The sequence below is a fragment of the Tetrao urogallus genome (genome assembly GCF_951394365.1).
Source record: "Tetrao urogallus genome assembly, chromosome: 5".
NCBI classification, from domain to species: Eukaryota; Metazoa; Chordata; class Aves; order Galliformes; family Phasianidae; genus Tetrao; species Tetrao urogallus.
This window is the reverse complement of record NC_136818.1, coordinates 56,242,856-56,258,184: the sequence shown is the minus strand read 5'-3', so window position 1 is coordinate 56,258,184 and position 15,329 is coordinate 56,242,856. Positions and strand designations below refer to the sequence as shown.

Below are 15,329 nucleotides of genomic sequence, written 5' to 3'. Positions count from 1 at the left end.
TCACATAGAAAAGCATACCATTAGCACGCATGCTGTGACACCCCCTCTGTATGATACCCACTCCCACACTCTGAGCATCCTAAAACTTTGGGAAACAGAAACAGGGGTTTCATTGAGGTGAGCTATGTGAGGAAGAGGTGAGGAAACCCGATTTCAGCTTCCCTCTGCCCCATTCAGGAGCACCACATCAGAGCACCGATTCACACTCCGCTGCTGGGTTAGTCTTATTTCTATCTCTCTCCCTCACACTCACAGACATGCCTGCAGGGATACGTCAGGCGACCGTGAGTACAGCAGCCGGCGACAAACACCTTGACGTACACAAGCACCGATTTCCTCCTACGTGCGAGTCAGCACAGCCTCAACTGCCCTGACAGCAGGCAGCAAAAGCACCCATTCGGACGAAACCCCGCACAAGCTCAGCCCATGCACTCGCTCAGCCTAACCGTGACCAAGGGCCGGTCCCGCAGCACGAAGCGCGGCTCGCGGCCGCTCGGCGACGGCTCCACCAGCGCTGTGCCCGCCCCGCCGCCGGGAGGCTCCGTGCAGCCGGCGGCTCCCGGCCCCACCGCTCACCTCCGAGCAGCTTGGGCACCCGGCCGATCCTGCCCGTGATGTCGGCCGTCAGCACGGCGAAGTCCTGCTCGTAGCTCTCGAAATCGGACGACATGGCCTCGCCTCGCCGCGGGGTCGGCCCGGCGGGGACGCCGCGCTTCGCCGCTCTCCTCGAAGCCGCTTCCGCGTTCTGCTCCCCGCAAAGCCGTCCCCGCCGCCGCGGGTTCCGGCGCACCGCCCGCCCCTCGGCCGCCCGTTTCCCAGCGGGCCGCAATTGCGCGCGGACCGCCTCCGCCTCGCGGGCCGCGCTGGGCGGGCGGCCCCGCTCCCCGCCGCCTCTCGGGGCGGGGCCGAGGCCCGGCGGGCCCCAACGCCTCCCCTTCCCTTTCCCGTTCCTCCCGGCGGGACGGCGAGGGGCTGAGGGAGCCATGCGCGGCGGCGAGGAGGGGTCGGGCGGGCGGCGGCGGTAGCGGCCATGGGCGGCCCCGGGGGGCTGCGGGAGGTGCGGCGGCTGTGCCACTGGGGGCCGCTGGTGGCTCTGTCCGTAGTGATCGTCTGCTCCGCCACCGCCATCGCGGACGCCGTGCTGTGGTACTGGCCCCTGGACACGGTCGGGGGGAGCGTCAACTTCATCATGCTCCTCAACTGGACCGTCATGATTCTCTACAACTATTTCAACGCCATGTTTGTCGGCCCCGGGTACGTCCCGCTGGGGTGGACACCGGTAAGAGCAGCTTCGTGCCCGGGCTCGGCTCGGCGGGGTGGGATTGGGGGGGGTCGGGCCCGGCCCGGCCCGGCCCTGGGTGCTCACACCTGTCCTGCGGGCCGCTCCGCGCCTGCGTGGGAACCTCCGCTCGCCTCCGTGCCCCGCGCCCCTCTGTGCTGACACGCTGCGCTGTGCTCAGCCGTCACGCGGTGCTCGTTCCTGAGGAGGGCCACGAGGATGATCAGAAGGCTTCCGTTCAGAAAGGCTGAGGGAGCTGGGCTTGTTTGGCCTGCAGGAGAGCTGGCTCCGGGGAGACCTCAGTGCAGGCTTGCAGTAATTGAGAGGAGCTTGTAAGCAGGAGGGGGAACTGACATTTTGCACAGGCAGATGGTAATAGGGGAGGGGGATTGGCTTGAAACTAAAAGAAGGGAGATTTGGGTTGGATGTTAGGAAGAAATTCTTTACTCACACGCTGGCAGTGCTGCCCAGAGAGGTTGTGGCTGCCCATCTCTGGAAGCATTCAGGGCTAGCTTTGATTGGGCCCTGATCTGGTGAGAGCACCCGGCCCATGGCTGGGGTTGGACTTCTTTGGTTGAGGACCTTCCAACCTCAGCCACTGTGTGATTCTGTCTAACATGCAGTAAGACAAGGTAGAAGTTTGCCTTTGCTTCAGTAACCTGTGGGAAGAGGAGTGGCTGGGGCCAGAACATTGCAGACTCAGCATCTTCAGACAGCTGCCCGGAGCTGGAGCTCAGGACCATGATGCACAAATCAGTTATAATCACTCCTACTTGTGGAGCGTTTCTCAAAATGAAATGCACTACAGAGTATCCAGGTAGAGTCCCAGCAGGATACTGGGATACTCTGCTTGGCCCATTGCTACTGCTTACTGTCTACAAGTCCATCTCTCCGCACAAACACCACTTCTCTTCCCATTTTTTTTTGGCCCCATGCTGGTTTGTATTCTCAGATGTTCACTATAAAACCCTGCTTGCACAATTATGACTTCTCCAAATTGCTTATTTGTTTAAGCAAGCAGTACTTTCAACAGTGATGGTTATGTTGATAATGGAGAGAGTTCTTTTATTTTTTGTTTTGGCTTAGGAGGGTTGGGTTATGGAACACACCCTGCCAGAAGAAGGCGGATATGCATGAGGCCGCCATGCAAGTGCTACGTTATGTGTTGTCAGCAGAATTATGTATTCTGTGTAATATGCCCTTTCTTCTATTCAAAGGAAAAATCTCAGGATTGCATGTATCTCCAGTACTGTAAAGTGTGTCAGTCTTACAAGGCACCACGTTCACACCACTGTCGAAAGTGTAACAGGTACAGTCTCTTTAAAGTTGGTTTCTGTCTGTATGAAAAGCAACTTCTATGCGAGTGATGAGCTGTTAAAATAAATTCATTCTGGTCTTGTGCTGTATATATTTTAAAGATTTCACTACAAACACTGCTTCAGATACTTCCAGTTTCCAGTTGTATGACTTCTCTGTGTTTTTATTGTATTTTAATTAAAGAAAAATGAATAACCTACCTTTAACATTTTCTTTTCAGCTGGAAATAATTTCTCTTGGGAACTTGGCAGGGTTAAAATATTTCAGTACTGTTTCAGAGAGATGAGCCTGTGTAAATATCTAAAAATCTTCTAATCCTTTTTTTAAGTTCCGAGTCCAAGCACCTTCACGTTCAGTGAGCAGGAAGGTCTGTTATGCTATCTTTCCAAATGGGAATAACTTGTAGATTTAAGAGGAAATTGTGGACTGTTTCTTACCATTCACTTGAGGATTTGTTTGTTTTTTTTTTTCAAGAGAGGTCTATTTAAGTGAACTGATAAGCCTTTTGGGTCAACATAAAAAGCTTTTGGCTTTCTTGTGTGTTAGTCCTGCAACAAACCTGTTTTGAGCTAATGTTTTTAAGTTTTTATTATAAATAGCTGCACTGGAATTTAGTGTGTCTTGGAAAAAGCAAGCCACTTGTGCTGTCTGCAGTCCAGGCTATAGATGCATTTATCTTTTTATTGGGTGGGTCCTCCTCTGGAGGATTGCTGGAGAACATGGTAAGAGGGTATTGCAATGTGCACATTTACTTGTTGTTGCTATAAATACAAGATACCCAATCAGTGCTTTCAGGAAGTAGAGACTGAAAACAGAGCAGTGTTGCAATTTGCTGCATCATTCTTGAGTTTTAAAATAAGACTCCTTTCTCTGAGTGACAATCCTTGTGTTGATAGGATATTAGAAAATGTCAGCAGATGCCTGTGATTATCTTTACAAAAGCAAGTTCTAGTTTATTTCACTAAATTATTAAAGGCAGAAACCACAGCACAGTCTACAGATCATTCTGCTGATATGTTTTAAGCAGTTACTGCCCCTCAGCTCTGGCCAAAATAACTCACACTGTGTGTATCTCTAGACTGCAGCAGTGCAGCGAGGTAGTTAATGTAAATCACAACTGAAAATCTTCTACGCAATGGCAGTTTTCAGTCCATGAATGGATTAAATTGTGGTGGTCCTTGTGAATCTTCTAGCCCAGATTAAGGAGCTTCTTCAGAAACAGCTGAGCTGATGATTGTGATCACATTTTCAAAAACTTGTACAGCAACAGCTGAGCATACATTAACAAAAAAGTGTTAATTCTTTAGAAGGTAGAAACTGAGCTTCCTATCGGGAACGTAGTAGCTTAAAAGATAAATGAGATCAGTAGTTTGAAATATCTGTAGTTTGGTATATCTGTTTTCAGAGAAGCTGGATATCTGTGTAATTCAGCCCTTTGTTTGTCACATATCTTAGGTCTGCAAAATTGCTATTAGTAAGTGGTGTGAGGTTAGTACGTAGCAGTTAATGAAGTCTTCAGAGGCCTTCTGCAGAAAGCGAGAGATGTTTAATGTCTCTTAATACGCCTCTGTTGGTGTATCTTTGTGTGTTCTATATTCAGGAGGTCCAAAGGACATTAGATATTTTGTTTTCTTGGTGTGCTTATTTTATAAAGAATTGGCAGCAATATTTATGGTTAATTATTACATTTGTACTCTAAAACTTCCCATGCCTCTGCACATTGGCTCTGAAACGTGGTATTTATTAGCAACTAGTAAGTTTGAATAAAGAGAAGGAAGGACAACGGGTGAGAGTAGGACCTTCTAGTACTTTCTGTTTTGCTTTCTTTTGTTCTACAGCATGAAGTATTTTGAATAACAAAAATCTCAGAATATACTTTATTGGTGGGATTAAGCGAAGATTAAGTTGTAGCAAGTTAGCAGTCCTTTCCTTTGATTTTCTTTTAAAATAACATTGATGTTGTCTATATTAATCACCATTTGTTATTTACAGGTGTGTCATGAAGATGGATCACCATTGCCCTTGGATCAACAACTGTTGTGGTTACCAGAATCACGCATCTTTCACTTTGTTTCTCCTCTTAGCACCACTAGGATGCATTCACGCATCTTTCATATTTGTAATGACTATGTACACTCAGCTTTACAACAGAGTAAGAAAACATAGTTAAGTGCTTAAAATGTTCTTAAAGTTGGATGGGTTATTTATTCTTGGGAGCATGGGACAGTTTGCTTTCCTGAAAAGATGCACGTGGAATTCCTTTTTGTTCTTTCAATGTGTGCTGTTTTGCTCTTTGCATTTTGAGAAGGATGTTCAGTTTTACGCGAGGGATTCAAAAAAATGTTTGGTTCTTCCTCCACCCCCCCCATTTTTTTTTCCCTCCAGTTGCTTGTCATAGCCACAGAGAGTTTGCTAGAGCTTTGTGCTGACTGAACACTGATTATGAGTAGAACATATCATGTGTTATACTTTACCACAAGTTAAGTGCTATTTATCTTCTTCTGCTTTCCACTGTTTAGAATTGTATCATCTTCTTCAAGGAGAACATGATATATTATATCTTGGGAGCCACAGATAAATTATGTTGAATTTGTTTTAAAAGTAGAAAAATTAACAGAACAATTAAGAAAGCTTCTTGTGGAATACTTCCCTCGTTCCAGATCTATGGTTAAGATTTTGATCTTTGATTTTTAACCTTTGCGGTTGCATCGAAAAGCTTGAAGACATTAACTCAGTCTAACAGATAACAGCTCTGTGCTGTGTTTGCAGAGCAGTAACAGTGCAAACTGCTACTTGCAGAAGCTTTCAGAGGAAAACCTGTAGCATTTCCATTGAAAATAGATACTGAGCCGTGCATGTGTTTTCTCTCAGAAACTGTTGAGTGTGTTCTGTAGTGTGGATTTTTGCTGCAGATTTTAGGCCTAGTTTGTGGTGGAATTTGCTACGTAGCAATTTGGGTTTAGTTTTCAACAAAGAACGAAGAGGAAAAATTAGAACAAGAAAACTTTTATATATATATATAAATATAAAATATAAAGCATTTTACTTATATATTTATATATAAATAAACAAAAGTAGATACATACAAAATTTTATCTACCCCACTTGTATTATGAGCCTATCAGAGGTTGAGCACACACCTTCAGATTACTTATAGGTAACTAGTTTGATTTCAGCAGTTATGTTTCAGACCTGAACAAGAATGCTTTCCCTTTGCAGATATCTTTTGGATGGAGTTCTGTAAAAATTGATATGAGTGCAGCCAAAAGAGACCCTCGAACCATTATTCCCTTTGGACTGTCTGCATTTGCTGCATCTTTATTTGCCTTAGGACTGGCATTAGGAACAACAATTGCTGTTGGTATGCTGTTTATTATTCAGGTAAGCTTATGGCTTCTGCTAGAAACAAGTTAAAAGATGTGACTTGCACCTCTTTTGTTACTGGTATGGACTGCAGGGCAGAAGCAGAATTCAGAATTGTGATAGGAACACTTGTTCAGAGCTTATGTAGCTGTGTTACTCAAGATTTTTTAGTTGCTTTTTCCTCCTTAGAACTTTGTAGTGGAAATCTAATAGAAAAAGAAAAGATCATAGAATCATAGAATCATAGAATCACTAAGGTTGGAAAAGACCTAAAAGATCACCCAGTCCAACCGTTCACCTATTCCCAATAGCTCCTACTAAACCATGTCCCTCAACGCAACATCCAGTCTTTCCTTGAACACCCCCAGGGTCGGTGATTCCACCACCTCCCTGGGCAGTCCATTCCAGTGCCTGACCACCCTTTCTGAAAAGTAATACTTCCTCATGTCCAGCCTGAATTTCCCCTGGCGTAGCTTGAAACCATTCCCCCTGGTCCTATCACTAATGACACGAGAGAAGAGGCTGACCCCCAGCTCACTACAACCTCCCTTCAGGAAGTTATAGAGAGCAATAAGGTCTCCCCTGAGCCTCCTCTTCTCCAGGCTGAACATTCCCAGCTCCTTCAGCCTCTCCTCATATGGCCTGTGCTCCAGACCCCTCACCAGCTTCGTTGCCCTTCTTTGAACACGCTCCAGGGCCTCAATATCTTTCTTGCAGTGAGGGGCCCAAAACTGGACACAGTACTCGAGGTGCGGCCTGACGAGTGCTGAATATAGGGGAACAAAAACAAAGATGAGATGTGCTGTGTAAATCCTGTTCTAGAAAAGGCAAAATACCCAATACTTTTGGGGAATCTTGTCCCTGTCTGTGAAAATAGGAATAAGTGTGCCTGGCACATTGCTTGAAACGTTTGAGATCTTTGGAATAAAGAAAACAAAACCCCACAATCTTAGCATAAACTGAAATACTATATTATATTATTATATAATGTTATATATTGGTATCTCTCCAAGTGTGTAATTGTGGATGATAGCATTACCATGCATCTATGCTGAATATTCATTTTGAACATTTCATGGTTTGGTTAAGCTTATAAGTAGTTGTTCTGTTGTTCAAAGTTAAATCTAGCTTGTCAAATGAAGTTTTCTTTGCCTAGCTAATGTATTTCTGCAGGAAATAATACTTCTAACACTTTTATTTAATTTAGATGAAAGTCATTTTGACAAACAAAACTTCAATCGAGTCCTGGATTGAAGAAAAGGTAGGCTTGTACTCCAGTAGACTTGTTCTGTGTTGTTAACGAAGTTTATTCTTTGTATCTATTAATTTTTTGCTCCACCTGTCCAGATTTGAACCAAAGGTGTCACTGTAACACTCATTTAATATGAGGACCAGGGTGACCCTAGAAAAGCACTTGTTTTTAGGGGACTTTGCTTATCTACCTGGAAAATCGGAATATTTTTTTTCCATTTGTAACTTAAGCTGTTATTGTTTCTACTAAGTAGTTTTGTCTATCTTTAATTGTCTGACTTCCCTACCCATTCTAGATGGCTTATTCAGGCCTGTGATTTTCTTTGCTTCCTACTTCTTGATTGTATAATCAATGAACATACAGATGTTATAATTATGGAATATATCAGAGAGTTTAGCTAAGCAGGTTATTATACAAAAGAGAATAAATAGAGTGCTCACCCATATCCTGGGCTTGCTGCAAAACTCCAGAGGAGAGATCTCTGGAAGAGATCCTTTCCTACTGGCAGTCAGCTCTTAAATGGGTCTAGGAGAGATGGAGCCAGGCTCCACCCCTTCTGGCAGAACAGGTGAATTGCCTTCACCTGTGCTCCCAGGACTGACTCATGGCTCGCCTCAGGTGATCAATCAGAGGTTCAGGCCGTGATTCAGCACTGATTAAACTTGGGAGATTTTCTTCCATTTTAAAAGAAGTCCTAAAAATCAGTGAGATGGCTCGTCTCATCTTCTGAAATTTCTCATTGATGTCTGTATCACCAGAGGATTTCACAGTATTTTTCAAAAAAAGTACAGCATACAAAAGCAAAAGTTGACTTAAGAAAATACTTCTCTGCCAAACCAAGTTACAAACAAACATTTTGTTATTATCTTTTCTTCTTGTTCTGTGTCAGATAATCAGTAGGATCTTGAGCATTTATGAGTACCTAGATATTGCACTGCTTTCTCTTTGTCCATTGTCTACCTTAGCTGTGTCATAGTCTGTAGACCTTTGAGTAATTGGACACTGAAACTCTGTTACAACTATATAATTAAATGTGGAATAATCTGTAGAAATTTCTGTCAAATATAGACTACTAATATTTCTGAAAACTCAACACACACTGCAATGTGTATGTATATGTGTTTTATAAATAATACTACTGCAACATAGAACAAATTCTTCCATTGTTCCACTAGATGTCACTATTACTGAAAGAATGAAGCATTCACTAATACAGAAAATGTAATATTTAAAGCATGCCTTTATACTCAGTTCTTTGAGGTGAGTTAAACACTCTAAGTATTGAATTATGTTTGCAGTCGTTAAGCAAGAAATTCTGAGTTGTGGGAATCTTTGTGTTTAACTGAGAAATAGTTAGACATAAGCCTTTTAAAAAGGCATAAAATAAAATTAAGGCTTGGAATGGATTGGTCAGAACTATAGCCAAGTGACTCTGCTGTTAAACAGAGTAAATCAGGGATACAAACAAAACCACAAATTCTAAATGCTACAGTTATATCATCTAGTTGCAAGTAGTTTTAAAAGCCTAGGTTAGTGTAGGAATTTACTACTCTTGTTCCAAAATGGTCACCTTTGGGACTCATAGATCCACACAGGGCCTATGACCTGGCCTCCTTAGTATTTGCTAGTCAACCATAGTTCCTAAGATGTTTTATGTGCTGCATTTCTTTATTTCCAGGCCAAAGATAGAATCCAGTACTACCAAACAGATGAAACCTTTATTTTTCCGTATGATATGGGAAGTAAATGGAAGAACTTCAAGCAAGTGTTTACGTGGTCTGGGATTCCTGAGGGAGATGGCCTGGACTGGCCGGTGAGAGAAGGCTGTCATCGGTACAGTCTGACGGTAATTGATCTTGGATGTTATCTCAGGTTAATCTTCCCCAGTATCCCCTGCCATCCTCTGCGATAATGATTTTAAAGTAACTAGAATAGACTAAGAAGCATGAGTTCTGTCAGATTTTCTGCCATTTTTGATAGGCTGACATGCTTTTATGAGTGCTTTTAAATGCTAAATACATTTCCCTGAGTTTGTTTAATGATTTCAGTACTTCATTTTGTGCTGAATACACACACGTCCTCTCAAACACCACCTAATTTTTTATATATGATCATTTATAGATAGAGCAACTGAAGCAGAAAGCAGACAAGCGAGTAAGAAGTGTAAGTATTTGTGATGTTTCTGATCTGACGTCACTTAGGAATTTCCTTATAACTAAATGTAAGTAATCACTGATACTGTTTCTTTTCATTTTTAAACCTAGCAATTAACAAAGGCTTTGTGTTTCCACACAAAGTGTTCCATAACCTCTGCTTAATTAAACTTACAATTTAGTTTCCTTTGCATTTACTCTTTAGTTTCCTAATAATAAAGATGACGCAGTGCTTAGTTGTCAAGCAGTTAATCTGGAATTTTGAGTCTCTTTCACAGCAGTGGTCGTTTATGCTCAAATCTAATGGGATGCTTTAAGTGATTTTTGGTACAAAACACTCAGCAAGGCCATAGCTCCACAGTGTAATACATTGCCATGTTCTGTTCAAATCTGTAGGTGCGGTATCGAGCCATAGAAGATTACAGTGGTGTCTGCTGCCCTGTGACTAAAGGTGTTAAAACATTCTTCACAACACCATGTACTGAAGAACCTAGAATTGCACTGAGTAAAGGGGATCTGATTTTAGCCACAAGAGGCTTAAAGTTAGTGGTTCTACACTTTCTCTTTTGTTAAAAGCAATATTGAGATGAGTGCTGGCATCTAATTACCTGTTATGCTTTCTTTAGACACTGGATGTATGGTGAGAAGATTCTTAACTCGGATGTTGATGGTATGAAGCAGTTATTTTCATTTTTTTTCTGTTAAAAAGTTGCAAATCAACTTTACAGCTGTCTAGCTTCTGGATAGAAACATGAGTATCATGTATTCAGTTCTCAACATGTAGAATGACTTACTTTAATAGCATTAGCCCCTCTTCTCTTTAAAGCCACATCCACAGTCTTTACTGTTTACATTTGGTTTACATTTTCCAAACAGCTGTGAATGCATTGCATGTATGTTTCTTGTTGGCAAAAGAGAGGAGCCCAGCAGTCTCTATGTTGAAACAATCCATGCTTCTCATGGGAAGCTGGATGCCTCCATGAGCTGGGAGTGTTTTCAAACACCAAACATAAACAAGTCACTGAAATGAATATAATAGTAGTTCATATTGTGAAGGTTAGGAGGAGGTATCTATGGTAAATAGTCTTTTTTTTTTTTTTTTTTTTTTAACTTTGCATGTGAAACGAAGTCTGGATGAAAGACTTTGTACATACTGAAAGTCTGGATGAGAACTCAAAATAACATTAGCACTTTGGAGAACTGGACTTTACAAATATCATGAGATTTGTTAACACTGCATAGCAAAATGCCATAAACAGGCAGGAATAACTAGCTTCATAAAGAAAGGTGGAAAAAATAATGATTAAGTAGCAATTCTTTTAGGGGGAAAAGTAGACAACTATAATCTTAGGATGAGTCAACATTCACAAAAAGAGAAATCATCTAGCTTCACAAATGCATGAAGTAATCCTTCCATCCCACTTAAGCTTTTCAGAAATTTGGCTGAAGTACTGACACAAGCAAACATCTTGCTACATCTCCAGAAAAGGGAAGATCAGCTGTAGAGGATTGAGTGGGAAACAATGAGAGTATTTGGAGCGCTAGAAAATTAGACCTATATGAAGAAGCTGAAAGAATTTGGGTTCCTTAACTGGAGAGGAAAAAGATAGCAGATAGTCAGGGTATGTACAAACAGACATCAGTTGCATTAAGGTTTGTTGTAGAGCAGTTTGTTAGCTGCTTCCTGCGTTTCTAAGGAGTAGAAGAGGAATTGTAAAAGATTCACATTGGGTGTGAGAAAAGATTGTCTAATAGCAAGGAAAGTACAGTACTGGGAAATATTGGAGATGTGTGAAAACAGGTGAGAGACTCTGTGCATCCTTGGACAAATAAGTTAGGGGTGACTTCTATATGCTGCCTTGGATAAGAAAATAAATCAGGTATTTTCTTGGTGTCTCTTTCGGTCCTGTGTTTATCTTAAATAGTGGGTTGTACTTTGTTCCAAGTTAATGTAACTTTCTGTATCTTAAGGTGGAATAAGAGATCGAGGCTGGTTCCCTAGGAAATGTGTGGAAAAATGCCAGTATGACTCTGAAATGGATCAACCAGTGGATGGAGAGAAGAAAAGCAGATAGCCTTCTCTTTTTTTTTTTTTTTTTAATAAGAAATGGAGTTTTTTACTTCGGACCATAATCCTTTACTTGAAATTTTCTGTATTACTTTGGACTTATGCAATGACTATGTTGGAGCAAGATTTTCTTTTCCTTGCAGTTGAAAGGGTTGAATATGCCTGTGCCATGGTTTGCATTCTTTTTTTGACAATAAATAACTGAAGAAGCCATTCAGTGGATTGCCTTCAAGACTGATTTTTCTCATCCCAAATCAGGTTTCTTTTCTTTCTGCTGTTTAAACTGCATTCTGAGCAGCCATCTTTTAGTTTTTTTTTTCCCACAACTGCATCTGTTGTGATGCTTGTTACATATCTCTCGTATTTTGCTTTCTTTGAAGCTGCCCCCTGAACAACACAAAATAAATCTCTAATTCAAATTCAAGATTAGATTTGTTACCTGTGACTTTTAATGATGTGAATTATCCACCTCAAATAAATAATACGTTCATATTTACTTGTGGGTTTAATTGTTCTTAGATCTTATAAGAACTTGCTTATGGGCACGGAAAGGTGTATTGATTGGGAAGAAAGTATTTCAGAAGTGGTTTTCTAAACTGGAAAGACTACAGCTCTTGCAATAAGAAGTCAACTAACCTCTGCTGTCTTTGAAATAAGAGCTTTTATCCAAGGGACTGATCCATCTTAGGCTGAAAAGAAGCACTAGTTCCAAGAGAGAAAACTTCTGCAAGTCTAGTCACTAAGTGATGAATGCCTTTGCTAAAACATTTTTATGTAGTGTCTGGTATGGATTATTAGAAAGAAGACCTTTAAAAAAAATATTACCTGTACCAGCTGACAGATTTTGAAATGTAAAGTACAGCACATGGCTTAGACTAGTTCCATATCAGAAGTTGGGAGTTTTTGTAAATGACTGTTCTAAACTAACACTTGGTTTATCTCCACCTGCATAAGTTGTCTCAAGACAGTATTAAGTGTATACAGAAATAACTACATAACAGACAAGCCAGAACTGGTACTCTGTGCTGCTGCTGAGGCTGTTTACCTCTAGCACTACCCAGGCTTTTTTGTTGTTGTTTTTTAACTTCCAGCCATTACTGTTGGTGGTGAGCCATAATCTTAGGTTGTTCCTGAGCTGTGGTAATAGGGAACTAGATTCAGTTTCAGTATTCTGCAAGCAGGTTGCTTTTCCCTCTTGAAATCACAACACTTTATTTTCTAGAAGCGCTATTCTTTAGTGGCATAGGAATATGTTACACTTCTAGTTTCCCTGTTAGCAAGGGCTGAGATGAGAATACAGCAAAAAGGTAAATTCTGTGCTGTTTTGGAATGTGAGAAGACATTACTATGAAGGCTTGTAAACTGTATGGTTTACGGTCTTAGTCTTAACTGGAATGTTTTCTGTTCTGCATCTCTGAAGTCTAGAGCCAAAGAAAGATGACCAGAATAAACTTGTCTTCCAACTGAGGAGCTGTTGAACTTGACTGTGCAATGACAAAACAGCTGCTGTCTATATTGACAGTAATTAGTAGTGTAATAGAAACAAGTGCATAGCACTAATGATCACAGTTGAATGTTAGCTATTGGGAGTGGTGGGGTGAAATTTTTTAAACTGGTTTGCTTATATGACTGAATGTCATTTTGTGCTTGAAGAGCATCAGAGCAGAACTGGAGCAGAATTTTGCACACCAACATTGCTCCACACTGAACCATAACATGCCCAGGAGATTTGTTCCAGAATGAGTTGATGATTGGACTTGATGATCTTAGAAGTATTTTTCTAGTCTTAATGATTCTATATTCTATTCTAAACAGTCTAAAATGGACTGTAAAGTACATGTTTTTTGTTTTACTTCTTTCATTACAGCTGCAATTTCTCTTCAAAAAGATTGAAGAGCTCTCTTTAAGCTGAAGGAAGCACTGGTCCATGAACACTGCCAGTTGAAGGCACAACAGCGTGCAGGGTTTCAACTTCCAAAGTGATCTTGGTGAGGAAGTTTCAATTGATAAAATGAACAAAGTACTTTCCAGATGCTGCAGCAGAAGCATTCAGCCTCAAGTTGATACAGATCTCAGTTGCAGTAGATTTACTGCCCCCAGCTGAGTTGCTCATCAGAGCCCGCAGCCATTTTAAGTTTATATTTCTTTTCTCTGGTTTGTCTTTCATTCTCACCAGTCCAACATCAGCCAAAAGATTGAGGCATCAGCAATTTTTAAGTCATTTTGCTTTAAGGAAACATGCAGCACAGTTAGTTACATTTGTTCCAGATTCTGGGTCTTTATACTCTGAAGTTAAGAATCATGTGGAATGTGCGTATTGACACAACAGTTATGTGAAAACATCAAGGTCTTTGGACATAGACCAGAAACAGAACTGAGCTTAGACTGAAACAAGAGCCAATTATTATTAATTAAAGCTTCAGATGTTGCACAGCAAAGGCTGGTTATTTCCTGACCAACAAGCCTACCAGTTGCTTTCAAATATCTAACCAAAAACATCTTAAATACCAAGAGGAACAGGCACTAGCTGTAATAATCTGTCAGAGAAGGAGAGCTGATATAGAAAACCATCCCTCTATGTTACATTCTCAGAGTTGCATTACCTTTAAAAGAAAAAAAGCAAACTGATCCAAACTACTACAAGAACAGAAAGAAAGCATTAGAAGATTGACTTAACTCTGTGAACCCCATAAATATTTCTAAAGATAGAGAATGAAAGTACTTGCTTGCCTAAGTAGTTTTCTAAAGAAACTAATGAGGTTTATTTTGCCTTAAAATAAGGCATTGCATTTAATTTATTATAGGACAAGCTGAGCAAGAGGAATGAGCTTATCCTGAAGGCTTTGACATATACTTACTAGAAGGAAAGGAAAGCTGATCAGAGGAGCAGCTTGCCCTATCTTATTGTCTTGCCCTATCTTATTGCCTCATGCTGCTGGAGCTGCAGCCAAGCCATGACAGCTCAGGAAACAAGTTAGCTACAGCACAATGGCTGAAGGAAGCTATCCATGACCAGACAGCAGTAAGGCTGCAGCTGAAATTCTGGTTGTCACAAAGAAACAAATTACCCACACAGGCTTTGGTTTGAGTTTACAGTTGCAATTTATTGCATTTTATAACCTTGAGAAGTTGAAGAGTTTGAGTTACTAGGCTCATAAGTTTGTAACTGTACTGGCTTTATAACAGCCGTTGCATTTGAGAACATGTACTAAAAAAACCAAAAATCTGAACCAGTGCCTTCTGAAGCATGAATCATGTTTGGTTTAGACACGTATTTCATTAACCATTTTATATCAGACTAATCACACTTTCATCAAAAACAACCTACAGTGGTGCAGTCCAAGGCTAGGAGCAGGGAAATTCACTTTGTTATTGCTGAGCAGATGTTAAGCTCCTATTCATATTGTCACAGCTCAAGTTGAGACCGGTGAACTGAAGAAGTTTTACCATCCTGAGGGAAAAATGAAGTGTTTTCTTCCTGCACTTTCTTTGTGAACCACTTTGCTCCTCCCCCCACCCACAACACAACTGCATGAAAGAGTTTAGTCTGATTGCAGATTAAGCCACAGAAGTTCAGAATGGAGGTTATAGTTGGAGCAAGAAAACAGCTGCCTTGTAAAGGCTGAGGCTCTTCAGTGGCTGTGCGTGTGCTTCATTCACAGCCTAAGGAAATGGAAGTTCTAGCTCAGCCTGGAGATTCAGTGCTCAGCCCTGCAAGACTGGGCGTTGCCAGTCAGATGTAGCCGTCTTCATCTGAAAGTCATTTTTCATAGGATGCCAGAAACAATATATTTAAGTTCTCCTTGCTCCCTTCCACACAAGCTTGTGTTCTCCAGAGGTCACACAGTGTTACAGATTTGTTTAGATACTCCATGAAGTATAATTTAAATTAGTCAC

At 41.3% G+C, this 15,329-nt stretch overlaps 2 protein-coding genes across 3 annotated transcripts in view; one reads left to right on the top strand and one right to left on the bottom strand.

Annotated features, from left to right (window-relative positions):
• VTI1A (vesicle transport through interaction with t-SNAREs 1A) overlaps window positions 1–670 on the bottom strand; it is a gene marked incomplete at both ends in the record, with an annotated part of 250,042 nt that extends 249,372 nt beyond the window's left edge. For both annotated transcript variants that reach the window (XM_079535433.1, XM_079535434.1), the window contains one exon: window positions 577–670. In XM_079535433.1, the coding sequence (XP_079391559.1) occupies window positions 577–670 (94 nt within the window). The remainder of the gene's footprint in view (window positions 1–576) is intronic.
• A 360-nt stretch (window positions 671–1,030) lies between these two features.
• Window positions 1,031–11,439, top strand: ZDHHC6 (zDHHC palmitoyltransferase 6; the record flags this gene model as incomplete). Its single annotated transcript, XM_079536583.1, has 10 exons — window positions 1,031–1,279; window positions 2,497–2,588; window positions 4,589–4,748; window positions 5,816–5,977; window positions 7,167–7,220; window positions 8,890–9,057; window positions 9,333–9,374; window positions 9,761–9,906; window positions 9,991–10,034; window positions 11,336–11,439. The coding sequence occupies 10 exons, from the start codon at window positions 1,031–1,033 to the stop codon at window positions 11,437–11,439; spliced, it is 1,221 nt and encodes a 406-aa protein (XP_079392709.1).
• Between the last annotated feature and the right edge of the window lie 3,890 nt (window positions 11,440–15,329).